Here is a 26,396-nt window from a genome sequence, read left to right as displayed (position 1 = left end):
TTTTTGGATCACACTGCAACATTTATATTTGATCACCTGCAAATAAGGAGTTAGTTACTTTAATGCTCACTGACCAAAACATTTTGAAATCAGCAACCTGATCTGTGGGGAAAGGCAGACCATCTATCAGATGCCACATGACTGTGAATAAAATGGAGAAGTACTTTATTTCAGGGCTTTTATGTAAGAATATTTTTCATTTGTTATAATCTGTGCGTCCTGAGCTCAAACATGCTCAAAAACAAGACCTTGTAAGAGCACACTTGGTGTTCTACAGAACAGCTCCAGTTGGGCAGAAATGCTTCTGACTTGAAGAAGGGCTTGTGCACCTAAAGGCTGGTGTAATTTTTCCAACTGTATCAGTTGTTCAATAAAGAATGTAACTTTTTCCTAGAAGCCTTATTTTGCTTATGTCCTTAGACCATTGTTAGAATAATAAAACACCACTAGTACATCTCAACATGTTATGATTACCCAAAACTCAAATCATATTAAACAAGAATATATTTTAAAATCTGAAATTACGGCATTTGTTTTCATGTACATCTCTTTTTTTGGCAAAGAAACCACAAACATAATGAAAAACAGGTTGGAAACATTGAATTTCTGATTTATGCAGAATCAGGAAACTTCATCTCATAAACAAGCATCTTCTTATATGGTTAGCACACAAAACCCCACAACCTTTAGCACGTGTCAAATTGAGAAAATTCTTCACTTATTCTAGTCCCTTATTTCCTTTTGTTATATACAGGAATGCAGTCAAGCAAAAATGAGTTTTGACATTCTCTAATAAATAAATCAAGAGTCCATAATATACACAAAGAGGAAAATGACATGCAGAAAAATATGTGCAAAATGGAAGACACTTTGTTAAGGCTGTCAACACGCAAATTCTCACATGCATACATAACTTCATCACAGACAGTCCTAGAAACTTCAAGGGAAATAGCTGTGGCACAGAAGTATGTCTAAATTTTTACAAGGTGTCCAAACACTTCAGAGATTTCATTTACAAGACTGGTGCTGGAGAGGGTCAAGGAAGACAGATGCACAGCCATTAAACAAAGTAAATTAAGAAGATGTCTTTTTTCTTATAGATGTTCAGAAAGTGCCAAGAGATTTCAGAGAGGGTGATAGCTCTAATCATAGGCTTTTGTTCTTTTTCTTCTGCAAAGGAACGCATAGCTGTACTACACCAATACCGCTTAGCCTTTATTTCTCTGAATGAGATACTGAAAGAATTTAACAACTGAAGGTATTTGGGATGTAATTGAGAAAGTTGTTTATAACCTTTCTGTTTCAAATTTTGCAATTTCTCTGCCTAAAATGCTGTGATTACAGTTATTAAAATGTAATTATCGTATCTGGCTTATGAAGGAGGGCAGAAAGTGGCTTTTAAGATAATGCAACTTTGCTCAAAGACTGAAAAAACTGTGAAGGTAATATCACTACAGCTTGCTTTGAAGTTTGTCGTACAAGTAATTTGCTATCCCTTGTCTGCAGATTAAGAAACTGTCCTTGTTCAAACTCTCTCACAGAAAACTTTCCAGTTAGAGGCAGATAAAAACCAAACCAGTATGCAAGCCAGTCAAGAAAAACAAAGGAAATATATTTAGAGGCTGTAGGACTGAGCACACATCAACTGCCTGGTAAATGTTATAATTACAATTGATTCTAATAAGCATTTCTCTTCAAAGACTAAAGAGGAAATGTTGTAACATGTACAGGTTTAATTATTATTCTATTTACTTTTTGTTGTTGTTTAAAATATCTTACTGAATTTAACACAATGACAAGAATAAAAAGGCAAGAACATAAAATAAAAGCTAGAGAGATGGGTATTGATTCAATGCTCCACCACCTGTAGTATGAGAAAGGAGGGGGCTGGGAACAGTATTAAAGAGTTTATAACAAATATTGATATTAACAGCTGTGAAGAACAAGCACAGGAGGCGACAGCAGGAATTATCAGCTACAGCTACCTATTGATTGCTTGCAAGAGCTTCTGCCCAAATAGCAAAAGTAGCAGAAGAGACATCAGTGAAGATGGGGTTGTTCTGACACACCACCCTGAGCTACGGCGACTGAGGCACAGGCGTATGTGTGCTCCAGGTGAGTCTGCTATAGGAAGGGGGTAATCTCTGGCAGAAAAGCAGGGCTGACAAATAAAGTACAGAAAAGAAAGTCTTAAACCATGACTACTGTTTCAGTGGATAAGGTCAATTGTATGCGATAATTTATTGCTGAAACACGGCAAGAAAGAAATATGCCAAGTTTTACCTCAGGAAGATTGGAATGAACCCACAGATCTACCTGAAGCTACTACAATGTCTGAAATATATTCTCATGAAGTCATATATCTGTCTCCTAGTATAAATAAATCCATACTCATGCAAAGCTGCTGCAAAAATGCTTAAATACAGTAAGAAATTACTGAAAATAATTTAAACTCAATAATTGCACCCAGGGACATGAAAAAAGATGTGGGGCTATAATTTTCAGCTAGACATTACAAGCAAGACTTACCACATAAATTGTTTTGTGTACATTCAACAGACATTTTCAGCATTGAACTTTCTGACTTTTTTAAATAAATTTGTTAAATTTACCCGAATTCTCCTTCTCCATTTACTTTCACTCTCATTAAGACACATGTAAGTACCTTGCTCATTACTGGAACCATTTTTTCCTTTTAAGCACAAACGATGTTATAAATTTGAATATGTTCAGTCCTGAAGCAATTCCAGTTACTTCAGTGTCCCACTGAGGTTACAAAAATTGCAATTATTGAAATGCACATTTATTTATATGAGACATCAAAAGAGCATGATTGGGGCGCTGGAGTATTCTTTCGATTTTTCATTTTTATACCTATAACTGCTATATAAAAACCCTCAGAAGTGTGAACATATAATTCACTTGTATTTTTGTAAAGACATGTCACATGGGAGAAAAGCTGCAGTCAATGTGCTGATGGCAGTACATGTGAAATAAAACAGATGTCAGGCTAAGAGCAGCATGACTGAACTGTTTTGGTGAGTCAGTATTTGATTACTGAAATCAAATGTAGGTGTAGGAAAACATGATTTTCTCTGAACAAGGACTTATCACGTGTTAAGAGCACAAGTGTGTATATGATATATTACTTCCATCATTAATAAATGTTGTTTTGATGTACTCAGATCAAAATGAGTTAGATATTCAAAACTAAGATGAACTTTGTTTGAGATAGAGAGAGTATCTGTGTAGAACCCTTTATATTTAATACTTTAGAACTCATTCACTTTGGAGAAGAGCTATATGTTTTATTAGAAACTATAAAAAGTTATAATGTAGAATTTTTTTTGTTTATATGCAATTTAAAGAACTCTACAAAGCTAGAGTATTGTTTTCAGAGAGTAGGTGAAATGTAACCTAATTAAAAATCAAAAGCATGTTATCATATTCTGTCTTACGCTACCTTTAGGACTTAGTCCTTGCTATATATAATTAAAATAAATGCCAGACTGGATAATGAAAGAAAGCATATGTAAGGCACATCGACAACACAGAACTTAAGATTGGTCATAATATTTTTCTACAGAAACCAGTATGTTATGTTTGAAAGGAAGACAGTAATGGCAGTCTAGGCTCCCACTGTTGAGAGAGAAAAAAAAAAGTGAGAATTCGCGCACTTCAATTTTTAATTTCAGCTCCAGGCTTCAGCTGATAAGTTAGGCTATGATGGAGAAACCTTGAGATCCCTTAATAGAGGAAGAAAATAAAGTACCCAACCTAGTTCTTAATGTAGATACAGATACCTGTGCATGGTACTTCATCTTGACAACAGATCCAAATCAGACAGCAACATCCTTCTAAGAAAGTAGACAGTGATGAAAGAAGGTAAAGAGGAAAGTACAACCTTGAAACTTTTTTGACTGTTGAGGTTTAAAACCATTGAAAATAACTGGAATTAATTCTAAATCTCAACCTAACTGACAGAATTGTCTGAGTTGCAAAAATCCAGCCTATTTGTGACAGTTGGCCTGCCCCTAAAGTCTCTCTCCTCACAGATTATTCACTTTTGCCCAGGACAATTGTATTTTTCTTGCTGGAAGCAAATCATAGCACAATTCTGATATAAAAGTAGAATCTTTACAGGAAATAAAGAGTGGCTAAACAAAAATACTATGTGGTTCTGTCAATATATAAAGAAGCAAAGTAAGAAAGTCTTTACTCAAAATATTTTGTTAATAGCGTTATTAGAGGAGAAACCTCATGTAATACATATAATTCCCCTTTTTCTTTTATTAGGTTATGTTATTAAAGGCTAATCTCCATAAGCACAAAGGAGGAGAGGAACAATGACAGGTGGAGGAACCCCAATAACCTAATCAGAACAAATATAACCTTGACTTGTCTCACCTCAGGGTCATTTAAAAGAGGACAATGAAGGCATTGTCTGTGTGTGAGATCTATTGAAATGAGTCAATGAGAGAAGCTGTCCCTGGCTGAGGGGCATTACTACCTACAGGGTATGAGATTCATTAAGGGATCTGCCAGGAAAAGCAGTTTGGGATTGTGAGAGATTTATAATATTATGAGGCATTTCTGAGAAGGACCACAGGCAAGAAGAAGAAGGGATCAAAGTGGACTGATGAGGAACAAGCATGGACAAAAAGAGTAAGAAGAGGATGAAAGAAAAAATGGGACTACATGCTCAGATACATTACTGAATGGCTCTGGAGTCATGGAGCTGCTGCAGCCTCACCTCTAACGGGCTATTGGATTCAGCAATTTATAATGTATGTTGCTACCAGATTCAGCAATTCTTAATACATGATGAGAGAGCCACTCCTGAAATAATTTCCAATCCCCTTCAATTGCTTCAGGCTGAGCTTCTGGAGGAAGAGCAGAAAATCAGACAGTTTTGTGATTTTCTTACTAGCTGTTGGCTAAGTTCCAACAATGTTTCCTAACTTGTGAGGGGATAAAGATTTTTTGATGAGTAGGAAGTTTCAATACAGTTAATAACCCACTTAGAAAACTTTCTAGAGGAGATACAAAGTCCTGTCCTTTGGATTTATTGAAAACCAAAACTGTACTGGCTGATTTAATACACATCTCTCTTCTGTAATGTCCATTAAGAATGACACATAGAAATGGGTGCCTGAATCAGTGAAGGAAGCAAAGATAGTAATATAAAGTCATTTTTCTAGATGCTGTATGTAAAAAGGAAATTAAAATTGTAAAATCTGCATAAAACCCAAATTGCTAAATGATTTGAAACACATAGTTAGGTAAAGTAGAAGTCAAATTATACACTCACCTCTCTCCTCCGCAGCCTCTAGAGATTGCTCTTCCTCTGACGTCAGTATTTCTTGCATTTTTCTTCTGTAAGTAAAAGATTATTCATCTTAAGACTTGTATAAATACTGCAAGTTGCAGATATATTAAATGTAAAGCAAAGATGTGGAAATATACTGTTGGGAATTGGAATATAACTTCAAAACAAAAATCAAATATATTTTATCATCTAAAATGTTATTGTCTCATTGCATCAAAAGGCTGGACTAATGAAAGGCTAATGAAAATGCATTTAGCAAAAGAATCTTCTGCTACCATATTTACTGATCTAAATGAGACATTCCTCAAAGTTAACACATACTGGATTATTTCCTATACATCGCAACTAGTCTTAGTGTACTTTTTTAGTACATTTGTGTTGATAAATGCACTGATACCTTCAACACAAAGTAAGGCTAGAATTTTCTTGTGCTTATTTTATACGTTCAGATATTTAGAATACTTTACCTTGATTCTTCTTGCTTTTCTAATGCTTCATCTGTTAGTCTTTTCAAAATCTTAGAATTAATTTCATCCCTATTTGCTAAGTATGTTCTGTGTAGTATACAGGCTCCTGCAGTACAATTACACAACAGTAATGAGTTCTACGCATCTGTATAAAACTAAAGTTATTTGAGTGAGGAAAATTATTGAATAAATCATAGACAACTTTCCTACTTCTTTTTAAAGCCAAGAAAAGGCATATATACCACTGAAATGTTATTATACTGTTGCTTTCTAAGGTTTTAGAGCTTTGTTTTCAATTTCAAGCACCTAATAAACTGAGTCTGGGATATGGGAAGGTTATGATGAAGGCTATAAGGGGACACAACACTGAAAGGATTTGTCTTATATTTCTGTATATCATGCATTACTCTGGTATTTTTTTTGTATGTGTATGAAGAAAGCTATGAAGAAATAAATTAAAAACGTTAAAATAAAAATATAAAGAACGTACATACCTATACTACTACAGCTGGTTGACAGAAATGAAGAATATGCTGTTCCTACTAGGAACTTTACTGATTAATTTACTTGGCAAATAGATTTATGATATGTGGCTGCGTGGCTGAAACCCATTTCCATCAGTGGAGTCATGCCAGTTTAGACTAGTTCAAGGAATAGCTTACAAAGTAATGACTCAAAATGCTGTGAAAATGTATACTCCACAACTACGTTATTATTTAAGCAACAGAAATTAGTGGGTATCAAATAAAGAGTAAACACAATTGCCCAAATGAAAAAAAGAAAAAGGAAACAAAATAGCTAAATTCAAGGAAACATATCCATAAGCAAAAAGCTACACTTTTAGCCAAATTTTATAGCAGACATTATGATCTTGTCTCTTTCACCTCACTTTACTCATACTTGTTCTTCCCATATCTCACATGATCACTATCATCAACTGACATGAAATGCTGAATTGTGAGAAACATGTTACTTAATTGTCAGGAACTTTGGTGTTGATTTGAAGCAGATGATCATTTTGTGTGAATTGTTTATATTTCAAACCAATGCTTTCAATTAAATGTGTTTTTGCAAAAGGGAGGGTGAGTGAAGGAAGTTTTTTAAAATGTACTTGGTAAACTCATCTTTAGATAATTCTGCCTGGGTATTCTTATGCAAAAAAGTTGTGAGAGTTTTCAGTGGCTTTGCCTGGTGTCCCAGGCGCGCACTTTCCCATCTTTGTGTTTTCTCACAGTATTATGAAAAGCAGCAATGCCAAAGAGCATTAATTTCCTTCATTATTCAGAGTCCAAATGACATTGATCTGAACCGAAGCAGCTTTAATTGCAGAATTAGCATATGCACAATGTCCAGTAGAATCACAATGATTGTACTGTAACTAACCATTCTTTCTTCCTTGGGTACCAGCACATGTGTTCCTCACTTACAGAATTCAATATTGTTTCATCTGATGAAGGATTTAAATATTACTTGATTAAATTGAGCAAGTGACCTATAAGCCTTTAGAATAATGGATAAGAAATTAGCAAAGTCCTAAGTGGCTGACCTGAGAGTATCTGCTACTGGTATTAACCAGAAATAAGCTAGCATGCTAATGGAACAGGTTTGTAGGTAGCTCAGCCGGTTCGGGTTGAAAGAAAAATGTTCTTGCACTGTCCTGTTTTAGTGCAACTGGAAGTCTGTTAAGTATTATGTTTCACTTTGATTTATTATGATAGGCTACAAATACTATGACTTGTATTCAATTTGCACATGACTTGTTTCAAGCTAAGACAGTAAAAATATATGCATTATCATTTAAAGTATGTTAATTCATTTCCTCCCACCAGTGAATGAAATTTTGAAGAAAAACAGTCATTGATTCATATGAAAGCCTGATACAGCTCCAGGGATAAAATTAGGGTATAGGCTCATTATCGTCTCAAATACATTTCCTTCCAAGACTGAAATCTACTTATATATGGGGCCAAATGGGTTGTAATTAAGAAAGCAGTCTTTTTTTGCTATGTGATATGAAGACTATAACAGTGTTAGTTCAAACAAAGGTACTGTCAGGGTTGTGAGCACAAAATTTAAGTTTTAGGAAGAACCTCTCTAACTTCTAGGAAAGCCTTACACTTACGCTTTAAAGAATCTGCCATCTATCAGACTAGAGAAACAGAAGGTGATTACGCAGAAGAGATGGCTATCAAGAGTATAAAAGAGATTTTTCATATTACAACAAGTAATTCGGAGCTAGGTTTTGAGAACTGGTGGGAACGGTAGAAAGGTGTACATTGCAGGAAGGAAGCACATAATTTGAAAGCCCTAGAGAGATCTTCATTTAAACACCTCTGCTATGGACTCTCAAGTTTTCCCCTTCTCAAAAGAAAAAAATGGGGCAGTTACTATTGACAAATTTTCAACATGGTTCCCATGAAGAATTATCTATTGCCAAAGTGTCTGGTCTAAAATAAAGCCTTTCAGGGACAACGAGACAACCTTTTCTTTTATCCAATTAATTCACTAATTTGTTAAATTCTGAGAAGTGAAGAGAAAGTTAACATAATTCTGAAAGCATCTCTCTCACCTCAATCCTCTCCCTGCAGAAAAGGCAAGAGCTTGACCTCTGCTCTTTGTTATTTAGTACACTATATTAACATTACATTGCTGCGTGCCAACTGCAGGGATAAGGTGCTTTTTGTGGTTGTAAGAAAGGACAAGGCATTGTGTCCCACAAACTAGGTTCACGAACATTTCAATATGCTTGAAATGTCTGGGAAGCAAAGATGAGACATGGAAATGCAATTTGTCCTTAAGGTCTTTCTGGAATTATCTGAGGTGAGGTCTTCTTGAATGATAGCAACAGCAAATATGATTTTCCGACAAACACTGAATCTAGAACTTTCTCACAGAAATGTTCAGTCTGTATGTAGTCTGTATATGAGTTTCAGCCACGCTAAAAGACTTTTAATTAAGATGTTTAAGGCGTTACAAAATTTCACAAAGTTACGTGACTAAGTACTTTAGATACTTAGGTACTGTAGTTGAGTTGCGAGGATGATTAGCTGATCAGATGACATGCTTCTGAAAAGCTTTTTTTTTAAAATAAGAAATCTGTTCTAAGTAAACTATGTAACCTCGATTTGCTTCCGTTGATTTTTTTATTCAGGGACAAGGGTTTGAAGAGCTCTCTGAACTGATTCCAATATGGGGCAGTTACTGAGCTTTCTTGAACTAAGTGTGAATAGACCCATCATTCCTTTCTTGAAGGGAAGTTTCTACTACTGAAAGACCTTTTGATAATGGACTAGGTTGAACAGGTAATGATCAAACATTGCCACAGGTCAACAAAACTTGTGGTGTGGTATGAATCAAGCAGGCATAATCCATTAAGTCATCATCTGGCAGGCAAAGCATTTAACAGTGTATGAATCTGTTCGGTTTTTCATGCCGGGTACCAACCTTCCTTCCTGCCTGAAACAATAAAGTAAAAATCCCTTCCCTGAATTCATGCTACTAAACAATTGTATCGATCTGGGTAAGAAGTTGCTCAACTTTTTTTTGATCCCAGGATGGGGAACAGAATACACCTGCATACAGGTATTTCTCCCCCCCTTTTCTCTCAAGCAGAGAAAGTTCATATCTATAACCTGATTTTGCAAGTGGGCAAAGCAACGACAGGCAGGCAGGGAAATTTGACTGAGGGCCACATCGCAAGCTGGTGGCCAGTCAGACACAGAGTACAAAAATCTGAACTGCAAGAGTCCAGTGGTATTTACTGCTGATTGTAAATAGGAGGAAATTGAAAATAGGATTATAAATTGGAGGTATTTTCTTTACTGCTTTTGTAATGTATTCCTTTTTTCAATTCTGTGTAATTCCCTTAATCCAGATTGTAAGAAATTTGGGCTACCTTTGTTGATTCACTGGATTCTTCCTTCTCTAGACCCCTGAAACTTTATAAATGGGACATAACTACTAGTTTTTTGTATAAGTGTGCTTTATATACAGATATCAACACGGAAAAAAAGAAAAGACTAAGTTTCATTAGTCTGCATTTACTAACCATCTTTTTCTGTATCCTTCAGACAGACAACAGTGTCAGGTAAAAGTCCTTTTTCTGATAAAGCTGACCAGTGATCTACTGACAGAGGGTAATTATCCACTACCCATCCTCCTTTTTCTGGAGCACCAGGAAATCTGTCTTTGTTCTTCTTCATAAGCTGTTATAAAATGTCAGGTTCAGTAACATAAAAAGACTAAGATAGTCTGTGAGCTGTTCAAAAAGACTGCACAATACAAAATGATTTTCTAAATGTTATGATTTTTCCCTATTGTCATTTCAGGTCAATACAAAGTAAGACATTTATAACTTTATATGTCTGAACGAAATAAAAACATTTTGAACAGAAAGAGATTAATGTGCCAATGTTTTTTTAAGTTTGCCTATAAAGAATTTGGATTCCAGTTTCAATAGTTACAAACCAGTGAACAAATTTAAAACAATTCAAGATTCTTGGATAAACCTTCATATACAATTCTTTTCAAACACTTGTATCTGGTGTTGAGCTCTTTAATAGTGACTAAGAGTATAAGAATAGGGCAAGCATACAGTGATATTTTCCTCAGATAATACTCCCAGCCTTTAACAATTTGCAGCCCAGGTACTTTGCAAAACAGAAATAATTTATATATATATATATATGTAGTAGTCCTCAATAGATTTGTTTTTCATGATCTTGCTCAGTCTCTCCTCAATCCTATGTCAGCTTTCAAACTATGTGATATAAACTAAACTGATCGTTCAAACAGAAACATTTAGAATATCTATTGATAATGTATAAAGTGTTACAGGTTGCTCTTACAAAAAAAGTGCTTTGCTACATAGCACTTGTTTTACCTCTGCAATAGCTCTCTCCAGTACTTCAGCATATATTTCAGGTGACGGTGTAACTTCTGAGACTGATGCACTTTTTATGGCTTCTTCTACCATCGCTTGAACTTCTGGGTGGTCAGCAGTTATCTCTGATATTCCTAACAATATAGATTTTTTTAAAGCACTTCACAAAATTCTGAAACACTGATTTCCTCTGGTGAGGAATAACTGCTAGGCAATTAGATACAGCCACTTCATAGTAACAGTGCAGCAGTCATTTTAAGCAATATTACACAATCATACTGAGAAAGAATCAAATACCAGTTCTTCTGAATGCAGTTCTAGAGGGTACTTCTTAACTGTACAGTATTTTCTACCACTAAGTGAAATATTATTTTGATATGAATGGAACTACGTTTGTGTACTAGAACAAACAGGCACCTGCAGCACCTGAGAATTTCTCTTTGATTCCTAAATCAAAAGGTTAACCAGATTAATTTAAAAATCAATACAAATCATAGACCCAGACAGTGTATTGTCAACAGTCAAGAAGCCTGCATTCCCTAAGATGCATAAAACATTCATATTGGATCCATATTTTGTTGTTAATTGCTGATGCAATGACTGCAATTGTTTAAAAAATTTTTAAGGAACACTCAGAGTTATTTCACAGTTTACATACTAATTTGATAAAATTTGGTGAAGGACTGTTTTAAGCAACTACAATATCTACTATGTGAAGAGTATAATTTGGAAAAAATGCCATACTTTCTGTAATTATGCCAAGATTTTTCACTGATTGCATTGATAATTTTTACATGCACAAATTTACATGTTATCAGGTTATTTTTGCCAAGTTACAATCTCCCTAGGAAAGGGACAATATCTTACTAAGTGTTTCCATTCTACAAAAAAACTCAATCCAACTCAAACCCAAAAGCAAAGAGACTTTACAGTTATCATATCTTAAGATACTGTATTCTACTTCTCCAGTTCAAGAAATAGATCTTTCTTTAGTGCTCTCTTCAATATCTTTTGCTGCATGTCATAAATTAAAGGAAGAATATAATTGAAGGAACAAAATGTTTTCTTTAAAAAGACAAAGAAATTTGTAAATTTCTCACAATCCATGTTTATTTAATTTCCATTTAGATCCTTATGAATATATTTCATTAATGTCCATTAATTGGTCTTCCTTAGTTGAGACGAAATGTCAGTCTGTTCTGTATGAAGAAAATACTACTGTTTGTAAACCATGTCATGCTTACAAACATATTTCATTTGTTTAAGCATATTTCAACAGATTAATTAAAACTTAGCACGCTTTCAAGTTTCTTATATTCAAGAGGCAAAAACTCCCACTCCTGAATTCAGGTCCTCTCTTTGCTTATTTTTTTTTTGTTTGTGTGTGAATTAACACTTATTCTCCTTATGAATTAAAAATTTCTGAAGCAATCTTATGACATAAAAAGATAAGTAAATGAAAATACCAAACTTTTCCTCAAAATGCTTAGCTCCTACAAAGGTCAGTGTGAGTTTTTTCCCCTGAGTACTAATGTGGTATTAATGGGTCAATATCTTTCAATGACAAAATGCACCATTTCATTTTAGTTTTCTTGAAACAATAGTATTAGCAACAAGGAAAAAAATTAAAATAGTCCTACAAACGAGGGAAAAAAATATTATCTTTCAATTTTTAATTTGCAAGACATGCTGAAGGCATGGAATGACATGCTTAAAATAGCTAAGATTTACTCTTTACCTTCTGAGGTGATGGCAGGTTTTATTGTAATCCCCTCTTCCAAGTTTATTCCCTCTCCAGATTTAGTGGCTTCTTCGGAATCATCTGCTTCTTTGACACTACTATGTTCTTGCAAATCTCCTATAGTTACGAAATCATATTATTTTCACAGAAAACTAGATCAGTAGGAAAGCCTTTTATACAAATACTTCACCACAAAATCCATCTGACTAAACAAGCTACATGTCAGCCCGCTCTTCATCTGCAGCCTCCCAGTCTATGGAATCCTCCAGTGCCTCCTAGGAATCACAAGCACTTTTCCAGCCCATCAGCCTGTCAGAAACAAATGGTGCTCTAGCAGTACTAGTTTTTATATGCCTGTTTCTCCCCTTAAAAGAAAAGAGATCAGAAATATGACAAAAGACAGAAAAAAGTTTAAAAATACACACATCATAGAGTCGTAGAGTGGTTTGGGTTGGAAAGGACCTTAAAGATCATTTTGTTCCAACCCCCCTGCCATGGGCAGGGACACCTCCCACTAGACCAGGTCCTGAACACTTCTTCAGTTCAACAGATTTAATACCCTCCCCTATTTCCCCTGCCTCAAACAGAATAATGTTTGAGCTGGATGTCATGTAAGCACATCAACAAACTGAGACCATCTGAGTGTGTATATGTTACCTTTTTAGTTTGAATCATAAGAGTATGTTTTAAGTGAATCTCCTGATCCTTCCCATGCCTTGGTACATATGGCAAAGCAGTCTTGGAACATGCAAACTAATTGATTCCTTCCAGATGCACATTTACTATGCTGAAACCATTAAGCGTTCAGCCCGTGAGATCACAAACAGCTAGTCTGAAAGTCCTCCATGCATGACATGGATATTGAGTCCTCAGCACCAACTGCTTCAATCTCCTGACCTACTCTGACAGTAAACAGAAACTCTGCAGACTTCAGTGGAGTTTTGTAGCATCACTGTCTATCCCTGAAGTGGACTTGGGAGCACTCAGGACAGTCAGGGGGTCATTTACCTAATTAAACGGACTAAAAGTCTTTTGCGTAATTTTTAGTGATTCTCTCTAATTCTCTCAAAAGGCAGAATTTACTAGGTAATTAACTAAATAATTTTGTTAGGAATAGGAAATACTTTCTGGGATAGTTACCTAGATCTAGATTCAAGCTTCCAAAAATATTTAATTTCCCCTTCTGAAGCTTTCTTATTTTCTCTGACAATTTACATCCTTCATCTATTTGTAATTGTGTTTTGCAATAAAATTGCTTGAGCTCTCCAAGGTTATTAATTAGGATTAAGTTCTTATTAATCCTAATATAATTTCACATATCTATCCTCAAAAGTATTTGCAAAGCCAGGACTCTAGAACATAACACTGTTTAATGGTTTTAATTTTGGTGTCATAGTTCACCATTATTCTTACTGCAACACCAATGGTTTTTGTATCACTGTGAGCTTCTGTGTCTTGCAGCACCAGAGGAATATTCTGACTTCTTGTTAGATATGTGTCTACCCATGAGTAAGTCGAATATGGTGATTCCTTACTTAGTGGAATAAGGCCTGATTGTCCATTTGAACCGTAACTACAGGTAATTAGAAAGAGCAGGTCCAATTCAATGGAAAATTTTCATGTCAAAAGAAATAATTTTGAAAAAAACCACAAGATTTCCTGCAACAAGAAAATCCAAATTTTGTTTAACAGATATTAAAAGAACATGTTATTTTCACCTTTTCAAAATATTTTCTGAATATATCAAACTGCAAAAACCTGCGCAGCTTAAGAAGTCTAAATGTGACCTGAGCTGGAGAGTCTTGTGAATGTGCCACCTGAGACAGCATACTCGGAAGGCTGCTCCAAAGTGGAAAATCTGTACGTTATGGATTCATATCAGCCTATCTGACAAACTGCTTTCTTGAAGAAAATTTCAATTTTACAGAGATTTAACTTGTGAGAAAGTCATTCAAACGGAAAGTTTCCAACCAGTATCAATCAGAACCAATTTCTTCTTTCAAAAATAGCTCAGAAAACTCTTACATAGAGCCCTCAACTTCAGAGGATTTATATATAATATCAAAAATACTGGATTCTACTCAGCTATTCCCTTCACTGCATGTTCTTTTAATTCATATTTAATGCACAACAACCATAATAACTTCTCTAGTATTTTGTAAGTTGAAGTGACAGCAATTGCTTCAGTTAAATAAGATAGCTTCAAAGACCACAGAACACCTTATTCACCTGATTCGCTTGACTGTTTTTCTAATTCCAACCTATTTTTCACTGCTGTTACAGCCTTTTCTATTGTATCTCTTCGCACTTGCTCAATGTTTTCTTCTCTTATTTCTTCCATATGGGGTTGAATGAGTTTGGCCATATCAAGAACCTAGTGAAATGATTTGAAAAAATTAAAATATCACAGAAGAGAAATATAGCATCTGATCCGACTTCTATACCATGAAATGAATTTGGAAAAGCTCTGCAAATTTCAGAGAAATTTACATATAATTCAAGTCCAGGGGTTTTAAAAATAATTTTGAATTTGCATTTACATTTCATTACCTTAGGTACCAAAGTTATTCAAAATATTCTTGTGCTAAGGCAAATAACTGACACGTAAATATTCACCTTACATAAGAGGGTAAATAAACATATTTTTGAAATTTAGCTACTTTTATACAAATGAATTTCACTACATTACTATGTTTCCTCTGTAATGTGTGTGTTAATAACAGAACAAGAATAAGAATGTGCTTAACTGATTCCCAAGCCTCAGATGATACCCTTGTTACATAAGAAATTTGTAAACCTACCTTTCCTTTATATTTGTGTGCAATTAGGTTACAAAGAGTTGTTCTTCCAGAGAATGGAGGACCAAATACTAGTACTTTACAAGGAGGAAGTGGCATTGGTGGCAACAGGTAAGGCCGTGGATTCAACATAAATGTTTTCAATGCTTCTGGGGATGACAGTACATACATTTTACCTAGAAAACTTAAAACAGAAGAGAAGCTGACAGATACAGACAGTTATCTTATAAAATGGAAATAAAAACAAAAAGTGTCAAATTCTGCTAACCTGACAGCCAAGTCTGGGTTTCCCATTACAATATCACCTTCCTTTAGGGCCACAGGACATGCTTGCCCCCACTTGCTTCTACGCCATCGATATCTGTGTGCTATTAGTTTGTAAGATGACAGAACCCGGAGAAGTTCATCCTGTTTATTAAAACAGCAATAACAGCAAATGTAATATTTGTAGGAAGATACGTGTGCCTTGTTCTTAGCCTTTTTTGAAATATTTTGTTGGAAAATAAGCAAACCTAGAAAGAAACCCACATCATGCTTTTTAGAATATGTTTTAGAAATTACATATTTCTGAATTGTAGGACAACTTTAAGGAGAAACTATTTAGTTTTTCAATTTTATTTAATAAAAATAGTACTTAGAATAGTTCCTGTAGGCTTCATTTATTATTTTCACAACTTTAAAATGATAATGAGGTACAAATCAGCCATTTATTGAAGACGACAGAAAATGGCCAAGATTTCTTCTAAAGGGGGTGAAGAAAGGACCACGGTCTGTGTAGGGGAATAGCAAGGCCAAAATATCTCTTTTAGGCATGCAGAAATGTCATGTGATAGGAGTAAGTTTATTAGACCTTTTACAGAAGGTGAATAGTGAGTGAATCTTGAAGTTTGTGGTGACTCTACAATATTCAGAATAGTACAGACAAATGCTGGCTCTGAAGAACTGAATCTAGGAAGGCAGGCATTAAAACAGCAGTTTTATACAGAAAATGATGAGTTGCCATTGACTGTCACTACTCAGTAACAGACCTTGGAATTACAATACATGCTTCCATGAAAACATCTGGTCAATGCCCAAGACCAGTCAGAAAACCAACCTGAATGTTAGGAATGTTTAGCAAAGAGAGAATAGAAGATAAAGGTTTATTTTTTTATTGTATAAATCCTGCCGTCATCTTTACAGCTAGTGCATTCTGCTACCCTAATCTCAAAAAGTACGCAGTAGAATTAGAAAGAAAATCAGAAAAAGGTAATATGATTGATCAATCACAGAAAAAGATTTTCATGCAAGAACAAATAAGATTAAGTAGACTGGAACTCTTCAGTCCAGGAACAAGATAGCTGCATAAGAACAGGACAGAAGTCTGAAATCATGAGCTATTAAAGGGCAGATACAGAGAACAAAACTATTTACTGACTTTTGCATATCAACAACCAGAAGACACAGAGCTAAAAGGTGGCAGGTTCAACACAAAGGGAAGCAATTCTGTATATAATGTCCAGTTAAGCTGCAAAACTCCTTGCCCCAGATACTGTGGATGCTAAAAGCTTGCATATATACTAACACAAACACACGAATTGACTACCTACTAAATATAGATGACCTCTGTCACAGGAAGTCCTTCACTTGTGAATTTGTCAGGGACTAAGAAAAGAGAAAAGTGAAGGGAGGGGTGTTTATCTGAAAATGTGTAGCGGGGTCTCCCAGTTACAGTACCATTAATATATTCAAAGTTTTGTTTAAGAAATAGGAAAGATGACTGCAAGGGAACATAGGTGAAGACATTTATGGAAAGACTTCTGTTTTTCAGTTTTAAGGGACAGAAATTACAATCGTCACGATTCAGAAAAATTCAGCACTAACTTGTCATGTTCTAATTCATTACAGAAAATACAATGTATGTGATTTCAGCTATGTAGGATGTTGCTGAATTTGTATTAGCATGCTCTTTCTCATTCAGGAAAAGAATAAAGACTGAGCTAAGAGTCGGCTGCTGAGGTTGTTCTCCTTGGGCTAAAGTTTCTTTTCTTAGAACGAATTCATTCTTCCTCTATTGCTAAAACAAACATTTTGTTCAAAATGTTATTATAATCACCTTTTTTTTTTTATGACAGACCTTTTTTCTTTTCTAACACTTTTAAGTGGATTTCAGTCCCAGAATTATCTTAAATTCACATTTCTAGAAAATCAAGGCTCAAAAAATGCCCTTATTGCATGGTAAAACAATCTGGTTGCTGTGAAACAAAGGTGTTATAAGCTTACAGCAGAAAATAAAAAATATTTTTATCATTATTACAGTCAATCACATTTTAGAAAAGCACACTTACATTTTCCAGTCCCTCCAGCATTTCTTCTTGCTGGCTTTGAAGTCTAATTATAGGAGCTGCATTTCGAACACCCAGAGATTGAAGTCGAACTACCACTGACTGAAGAGAAAATAATTCTTGACTTAGTACTAATCGGAACCGGTTTTGTGATCTGAAAGGACCCCCAAAGTATTTATGAAACTGTAAGTTATTATTTATATAATAGTTACATATACATTAAGGCCCAGTTTCTAGCTTGGAGTCAAGCTAGTTATTGAGCTGAGTTTTAACAAGCTATTTGGTAGATACAGGCAGTGGAAAATGCTGAACCACAGTCTTGATATGTCCTCATTATGTTGTGAATCCCAAGGCTTCTAAAGGAATAGGCTGTGAAGGATTCTTTCCCACAAAACACTGGAACTATTCAGAAGAGCTCCAATCTAAAAATGAGGAAAATCTCTTTAGGAAATGAGATTATGCATGCTCGGAAGTAATACAGCTTTGGGTAATTTATTTCAAAAGATACTTAAACCAGATGTCTGCCAATGAGAATCAATTGATATTAAATTTAATTGAAGTATTTCCTGAATGTAATCTTGATTGAATGCAAGTGTACTTTAAATGAAAAAGCAAATTTTGTTGTTTGCACTAGTTTCATAATAGGTTTTTGCCTCACTTATAGGTAAAATGGTGGGAATCATTACAAAACTTGATTGCCTTTACTATAAATTTTCTGTTGCAATGTTCACAAACAGATTGTAAATGAGGAAATGTTATGCTCCAACTCTGCAAAATTAATGTGGGGTTTTTTCCCCATAGGACTACTCTTGGTAGTAAAGTTAATCATAAATTGAAATAATACTTACAGAATTGTAATTGATTCAATTTGTTTCAAACAGAGGGGAAACTGCAGAAGCAGCTCACTTCCTACATTGTCAAAGACAATCTCTCACTTCATTTTCAACCCCATAGTTTAGGTTCTGATTTGAAGCAACTCTTATTTCTGAGGCAGAGGATAAGATTATTTACCTTCAAATTTTATCATTGCAGTTTTTAATAGGGAGAATGAGTTGCTATGTTATGAGCTAAAAATCTAGACAAAAGCACTCAGTAGAATTGTTGAAAGAATGAAGTGTCTGCTATTACACTGTAAAACAATAACAAAGTTCATAAAATTTCTGCCATTATTTTAGACATCGGCACAAAATAAGCCAATTCTGTAAATATATAATACCGAAAATGTTTTAAGTTTTCGTGTTAATAATGATATTTTACACTAATACACAAAATAAAGAGCTAAAACCAGATGGATACAATACAAGAGTTTGTAGCCTGCCTGAAAATATGTAACATATATGTAAGCCTGGGGGCAGTGCAGTGAATCTTATAATTGTTTTAACAGAGCAACAAAAGCAAGCATTTCAAAGGTCATGTTTTCTAATAGTAATTAAATTAGTTTTATACACAACTGAAAATTTTGCCAACACCTTAATACAGAAAACAATCTACAGAATGGAGAAATTATTTTCTAGTGGAGGTTAACTAAGTTACTGCATTGCTTACTATAAAGAGATCATCTGGTTGCTGATTTCCATCCAGTTCCATAAGATATTGGCAATCCTGTTCAGCCATCAAGTCCTGTTTAAGAACAAAGACATACTCATCAATTGAGTATAGTTAACCAGATAATGACATTGAAGCTCATTCTGTTCCTATACATATCAAAGGCTGGACTCCTGTGGACTTCATCAAAACTAAGATTCATTGTACTGATGACATAGAATCTTCTGGAGGGAAACTTTTATTTGGTGATGGATAATACAGAGAGAATTCTAAAACTGGAGTTACAATCGGTTCAGAAAAAAGATTAAATATCCTAGCTCAAATGCAAGACAGCTACACAGTATCTAGATATAGTAAGACTTTGTGTATGAATTACAACTTCTAATTGTCGAAATACCTTAATTCGCTGCTGGAAAATGGTGACAATGTCAATTAACAGATTTCTTGGAAACACCAGCCATGAGACCAGTCTTCTCATTTTGGTCCCGACTCTGTTTCCATAAAATTTGAACAACGTATTTGATTTTTCTTACTTTCAGTTTTCCCATTAGTAAATAAGAAATTAGACTAAAATAGACATCCCATGTCCATTGTTAATGACTCTGGCTGAGCATTGAGAACATTCACTCTGTTCCTGACAGATGTTGGTCTAACCCCAACCCCGAAAAAGCCTAGTGAAGGTGACTTCACAGCTTTCTAGGTAATCTGTTCCAGTTCTTCACTACACTTATGGTCAGAGTTCATTTCCTTGAATCTAGTCTAAGTCTTCTATACTATAAATTAAATTATTTGTCCTGTCTTTGGCAGAAATAGATAACTAATTACTTCTTTCTAATACTCTTCTGCAGAGAAGATAATAGTTTGTGTTTCTCTTATATACAGTGGTCTTATTAGTACATCCATAATATTTGCTTTTGTACAATGGTAGCACATTTATTGACTCAGTTTACGATGAACTAAAACCCCACAGATTGCAGACGGTCTGCAGTACTGAGGTCTAGCCAATTATTTCATGTTATTCATTACATTTCCTCCCTAACTGTAATATTTCACACTTATTCTACTCAATTTCATCCTAACAACTTATCAATAAATCAAAGTCTGTTCTCCAAAGTTCTTTCTATCTACCTATCCCAGTTCAGTGCAAACTGCACATCTTATAAGCTTTTTTTTTTTCAATTTCATCATCTGAACCTCTACCAGGGCCAATGACAGGCCCCTATGTTCTTTTATTGGATTAGTGGACCACTAAATACGTTCACTAATACATTCATCATTAGTGAAGCCTAAGTAAGACCTACTAACTAATGTTGAAAGTGTTGAAGTTTCGTGTACATCCTAAAGTAATTTAATCTAAACACCTTTCCGTTAGTTTGCTTAAGAGAAATCCGTGTGAGATTGTATAATGATTAAAGATATCACATTTTCTGCGTTCCCCGTCACAGCAGTAACAAATTTGTTTTTCTAGAAAAGAACATTATACCAGTTTTACGCAATTTTATCTATAGGTTTACTTAATCCATAGGGAAATCGAAGGGCATGAATAAACAGCAATTGTCAATTTCACAGCAAACACGAGGCTTTTCCAGTTGCTTGTACCAGGAGATTAAAGAAAAAGAAAACAGAAAAGAATGAATTATTGCTTTGGACCTGTTCTTGGGGGTTTTATTGGGTTTTTTTGGGGGGGGAGGGAAGCGGGGCGGAGGGGGAATATACATAATAAATCCAACTTTCCTGAATACAACAAGGAAAGAAAAAAACAATGTCACAGCTGCAGAAATTAAATAGGTGATAAAGCAAACTGATGGGCTAATTATTTGGTATATAAATCTGCAGGCAATGCAGCAGATGAGGAAGGGAATCTATTGGAGTGGAAGGCAATGGATGCAAAGAGCAGATTTCTTATGGGATTGCATGCTAGAATGGACTCTAGTAATAGTGACGGTACACTGGGCTCTTCAAATACTTCACCTCCCAGGTTAAGGATGTGCCTGTGGTGGCAGGTATGGTTTCATAGAATCATAGAATGTGTTGGGCTGGAAGGGACCTTTAAAGGTCACCTAGTCCAGCCCCCCTGCAGTAAGCAGGGACATCTTTAACTAGATCAGATTGCTCAGAGCCTCATCAAGCCTGGCCTTGAATGTCTCCAGGGATGGGGCCCCCACCACCTCTCTGGGTGGTCGACTTTGACTCTTAAACTCAAAGTCAATTACTTTATCTCGACTCTAGAGTAGAAACAACACCTACAGATGACAACTTTGTATCATTGATTTCAGTATGAATTTCAGAACTTGGGGTTATGCTGTAGCATGCCTTGTTCCCACCTGCATACAATAAATCTCAAACAAAAAAAAAAAGGCAAAAAATAGCTCAAGGTATTTTAAACAATCTTTTGTTATGCGTAATCATAATATTTAGCTTTTTCTTACTTCTAAATGAGGAAGCATTATATCCTTATACATTCCAACTCTTTCCTCAGCATTTTCAAGAACATCTTCAGGCCTCTGCACTAATTGATGCAAAAATTCTAACATCTTAAGTGGATCTTCTGCAATCTGCAGAATGAAAAGTTAAACATTTCAAGATACAGAAATAAACTAATGTAGTAAACTAATACTTAACTCTACTCAAAGGTAAATAAAGTCGTTTTCCAGAGTACTGCAATGAGTATTAACCCAGTGATTGCTGACCATGATCCTATCCTGATGAAGTGTGGTTTCTGCAAACTGAGAGGAACGTGCCTAGAACTTACATTGATAAGTTTCTGGACAGCATTATAAATGAGAACAATTCAACCTGTATTCAAAATTAATACCTTCATGAAAGAAAAGAAAATCCTGTTGTAGTAGCTTAACACCAAACCCAGAAAACACGCAAGTATGCTGCAAGTACTAGTAAAACTTGCTACAATAAACAAAAATTAAGAACTCTTATTTTCTTAGGCCAAGAAACAGACAATATAGAGTCATTTTTATCCTGATACACCCGTTTAACTTATAGCAAGAAACAGTTCAGTGACTTCTGAGTTAGAGACTGAATCCAGGTTAAGCTATACAATAATCACCATTTCCTGTCATTTAAACCCACCAATTAAGTATTATCCACCATCTCGTAAAGCAGAACAGAAACTGAATGAAGATTAGCAGTCAGCGAAATTAATTCATAATGTAGTATGGTGATATTTTAGAATATCAGAATTTGTTCTTTGTCTAGAGTACATTATAATACTTGCACTGCTTAGAAATTAGCAATATTTACCTCTTCTTCTTCCTGCTCTTCTTCTTCTTCATTCTCTTCTTCATGCTGATCTTTCTCTTTCTTATGCTTTTCCATAATGTTAGGATCCCACTGGTTCCTCTGATATACGTGCCCTGAATCAGGGTGTTGCCTTTGTCCGGATATTCTTTGGCATAAATCATAGTCTGAACACTAGCAGGGAATAATTATAAGGAAATCACGTGTATTGTATTGCTATAATAATATTACTTTCCAGATACTGCAGAATGTGGAGTAGGAATCTGTTGGACAAATATTTGGATTCATATAAAACTTCTCCACCAACGTTCTGAGTCAACACAAAATTTTCAAAAGCAGCAAATATTAAAGAAAGACTTGCATAGCTTTTCCCTATCAGCATTTTACATTCCATATCAGCAGTGTAGCCGCTACTTGAGCACATTTTATCATGCAAGTTATACCTTGTGGTATAACAAGTGTAGGTGTAGTTTATGGATAAAAGTAGTTTGCAGACAGGCTTGTGATTGCTCTTGCAATTAATGCCAAAGTGGTTAGGACTTGAGCAAGATTAAGTCAATTTTACTAGGTGCCTCTGACATAACGGCACTATGCTTTTGGGTAATAATAGAGCTGAGAGGCCAGCAGTTTGGAGCTCTGGAAAAGTAACCAATGGTTTTTCCATAAAAAGCTCTGCTGACACAAATTTAGTTTAACATTAAACACAGATAAATCTGGATGTGGTCTTTGGTGGTAAAATTATTAAAATTTAAGATTTGAGAGGTCTGCCTAAGAAGTTTATCCTAACTAACTAAAACATTCCTAACTAAACATGAACAGGGGATCCGAGGGGGAGATGCTGTCTGAACGTTTGCTCACTATGATCGAAGTTAATAAAGCTTCTATCTGACCTGTCCTAAATTGTACTTGATCTCCAACAGATCTCAAGATGAGGATCTTAAAATTCTACTATGGAATTGGGGGTGGGGCACAATAGAAAATAAATAATCATTCTTCCTTTCCTAATCACTATCACCTACCCTTCAAACATGTATGAAAGACCTAAGATAACAAGAAAATATTGTAGTTGTTAAGGTCAAATTGTTACAGAAATGGAAAATTGATTTCTACAGAAAATATAGATCTTTTGAAATCAGATTGCTAGCAATAGGCACACTACACTGATTTGCTGAGGTATCCCTTGAAGTATTAAAATATTTCAGTATATTTCTATAATTCTACAGTGAGTCATACAGATGACATGACTGCTATATGACATAGCACATTTTGAAATAGGGAAGGAGAAATTTGACCAGATATGGTTCTTTTTTGAAAGGTGCATCTTCTGTCCTTTTTCTTGGAGACACAAAATTTCTCTAAATTGGTCTACTAATAGCAATATTTCATTATTCCCAGAGTTATCTAAAATCTCCCTTCTTCCTTTCTTTTTGATATACTAAAAATGGTTAAAATTCTGACATAGCTGTGAAAACAGCTTGAACCCACTGAAATCAAAGGCAAAATTATTCATTTGACTTTGGGGCAAGGATTTTTAATGAGCATTCAGTCTCAGTTTTCTTGCCAGAGGAACTACATGAAGTCAAGAACTTAGTTTTCTTTCTAGTGTAGTTAGTATCCCTCTTCTATTTGCACCGTTGCACATGAAACTATACAACATATATTCTCAAGAACTGGGATTTCTCACTACCTGGTATTAACACAAAGATTGACTTTCTGTAGCCGAAAAAATCAAAGCTGCCTTAAAAGTAGCACAAAAATATGTTTCTCTTATGTTTTAAGATCTTTCCATGAGCAAAGAAAAAAAGGTTAGAACTAGATATTCACAAATGTTCATTATGCATGGTCAAACAAACTAAATCTCAAAAGTATGGAATGTGAAGAACCTTGTCAATAAAGCAAACATGGACTTAAATCTGGCAAAGTGATAGACTAGGTCCATGCACAGAACTTAGCATCTGACAAACCACATAGATATGACAACTAGAATCAAAATACCAATGAGAACGGAGCACAACACCAGAAGCTGATTATTCAGCGTTGCCTTGGCAGCTCATTCTGCACATTCAGAGTAAAAGATGGAAATAATCTAGTTTTTGATAATACAACTTTGCAAGAGGAAGGGCCTGAACCCTTGTTCGTGATTATACATACTGTTACTTGGTCTGCATGCAGTCTGGCAAAATTTGGTGTGGGCTAGCTAGTATTCTCCCTGCTGAATAATAGCTGTGCACAATCTGGAAAATGGCACAGGCCTAGGGCCTTTCCCAGTGGGCACTCTGGACACGGCCACCCCATTCTGACTCACAAGACAGGTTAGCTGTGTTCTGCCAAACAAGTTGGCAGCCTTGCCTTGTTTTATTTACTAATATGGACATATCCAAGTTGTCCATTATTTTAAGTTACATTGAGAAAGTCCTCTTAATCCTACACTAACAATGATTTATGTTTCTCTGGTTATATCAGAGTCACTTTTGTAAAGTATCTGTTACGTCACATTACTACTCATGAAGAAATTGAGTTTTGTAAATTAGATGAATTAATAATAACTAAGAAGCAGTTTCACAATTAGTGAGTAAAAAATAAAACAATTTTCTTTCTAACTTCCATATGTAAAAAGTTTCTTCCTGAAATACATGAATGGCAGATGTACCTGTATCCAAAATCCCCTAAAAATCATGTCGTTCAAAGTTTTCTTTTCATGAAAACTTTTATCTTCTAATTGGTAGAGGTGCAAAGACTGCAACTGCTACTGAAGTTTTAGGAGATGGGTGATGCTTATAATGGAACAAACTAGTGTAATTCCATTCCAATACAAAAGAGAAGAATTTTTTTTTCCTTAATAAATAAATACTATACTCAAATGCACAAGGGAAAATATTACCTTTTGACTTATGCAGCATACGAGTCTACTAATAATTAGAAAAATGACTAGCAAGTTACTGAAGGTGATGTTACCTTAATGTTAATCAGGAGATCCGGTTTTAATTTCAGATTCTTTATTTTCTCTATTTGCTGTGAAACAGTCATGTATTCCTCTGAGAGAGAAGGAAATCCACTGAGAACATAACCTGCCAAACACATTTTATGAAATATATATTTTAGAAGGTTATTTCAAATATAGGAGTAGTTATACTCATCTGCTTTAAACAATACATCTATTTACTGGCACAATTTTAAACCAAGTACATGACATTTCAGTATTAAAAAAACTGTGCACCCATGTCTACTTCAGATGAAATACAGACAAAAAAGTGTGTTGTTTTCAACTTGATATAGGACTCTCAAAGTTTGTTAACTCAGTTAAGAAATATAAGAAACATGTAGACATTAAAGATCATACTCATACAACCTGTTTCACGTCCCTAGTTCAGACATTGTAGTGACTAAAAAGTAACAAGCTTTTAGTGACCATTTTTGCCACTAATACACTTTAAAGGCATTGCAAAAGGCATTGCAAAAACTAGCCACTCTACGATACAAAGCATTTAAACTAGGAGTCTACGCTTTTTATACAATCTTCAAAGGTCTTCACTTCTATGGGCAATAAAAGGAGCTTGAACAACTCTCTGGGATACGTAGTGCTCCTGGATATTAAATCCTCTCAAAAGGAGGCACTATGCACACAGTATGCAAACTGAGGCACTTAGCTTGGTAAGCATCCATTCACTCAGGATTCACAATGCTGAGTTCCCTTTGGCAGACAGACACCAACTATGTACGCCAAGCACGGTTGTAACAATACCTTTTCCCTAGAATTAGAGTGCTCAGCTCAACTGATGAACTTGTGGCTTCGTGTTCTTAGGAGAGTACTAATGGCTGCATGCAGAGCAGTAAAGAACTACTGTACAGCAAGGAACTCAATAATGAGGCCAGAATGTGAGACTAAACAAGAATCAGGTGGATTTTTTTGAGGCTAATAATGAGAATATTCCCTTAGAGAAATGGTGTGGCTTCAAATGCTAGAATTTTATGTGATAACATTTAAATGCAAGTCTATGCAGCACAAAAACAGCAGCAGTCTTTGCAAGAGGTATTAGGACTGAAGACTCCTCCTT

General features: G+C 35.1%; 1 protein-coding gene across 3 annotated transcripts in view; it reads right to left on the bottom strand.

Annotated features, from left to right (window-relative positions):
* The window catches only part of AK9 (adenylate kinase 9), a 75,064-nt gene that overhangs the window by 39,118 nt on the left and 9,550 nt on the right, over positions 1-26,396 (bottom strand). The window contains exons 6-18 of one of the 3 annotated variants that reach the window (XM_074580964.1): positions 25,297-25,409; positions 22,345-22,515; positions 21,516-21,641; positions 19,087-19,161; positions 17,545-17,643; positions 15,486-15,625; positions 15,221-15,401; positions 14,649-14,793; positions 12,417-12,536; positions 10,679-10,812; positions 9,845-10,001; positions 5,797-5,902; positions 5,312-5,376 (exon numbers count right to left, since the gene is read on the bottom strand). In XM_074580964.1, coding sequence (XP_074437065.1) covers positions 5,312-5,376; positions 5,797-5,902; positions 9,845-10,001; positions 10,679-10,812; positions 12,417-12,536; positions 14,649-14,793; positions 15,221-15,401; positions 15,486-15,625; positions 17,545-17,643; positions 19,087-19,161; positions 21,516-21,641; positions 22,345-22,515; positions 25,297-25,409 — 1,632 coding nt within the window. Of the gene's footprint in view, positions 1-5,311; positions 5,377-5,796; positions 5,903-9,844; positions 10,002-10,678; positions 10,813-11,767; positions 11,878-12,416; positions 12,537-14,648; positions 14,794-15,220; positions 15,402-15,485; positions 15,626-17,544; positions 17,644-19,086; positions 19,162-21,515; positions 21,642-22,344; positions 22,516-25,296; positions 25,410-26,396 lie in introns of those variants that run through there. The other 2 variants (XR_012586259.1, XM_074580965.1) reach the window with 2 other exon arrangements.

Source organism: Larus michahellis, chromosome 3 (genome assembly GCF_964199755.1).
Source record: "Larus michahellis chromosome 3, bLarMic1.1, whole genome shotgun sequence".
Classification (NCBI taxonomy): Eukaryota; Metazoa; Chordata; class Aves; order Charadriiformes; family Laridae; genus Larus; species Larus michahellis.
This window is presented reverse-complemented; position numbering and strand designations above follow the sequence as displayed.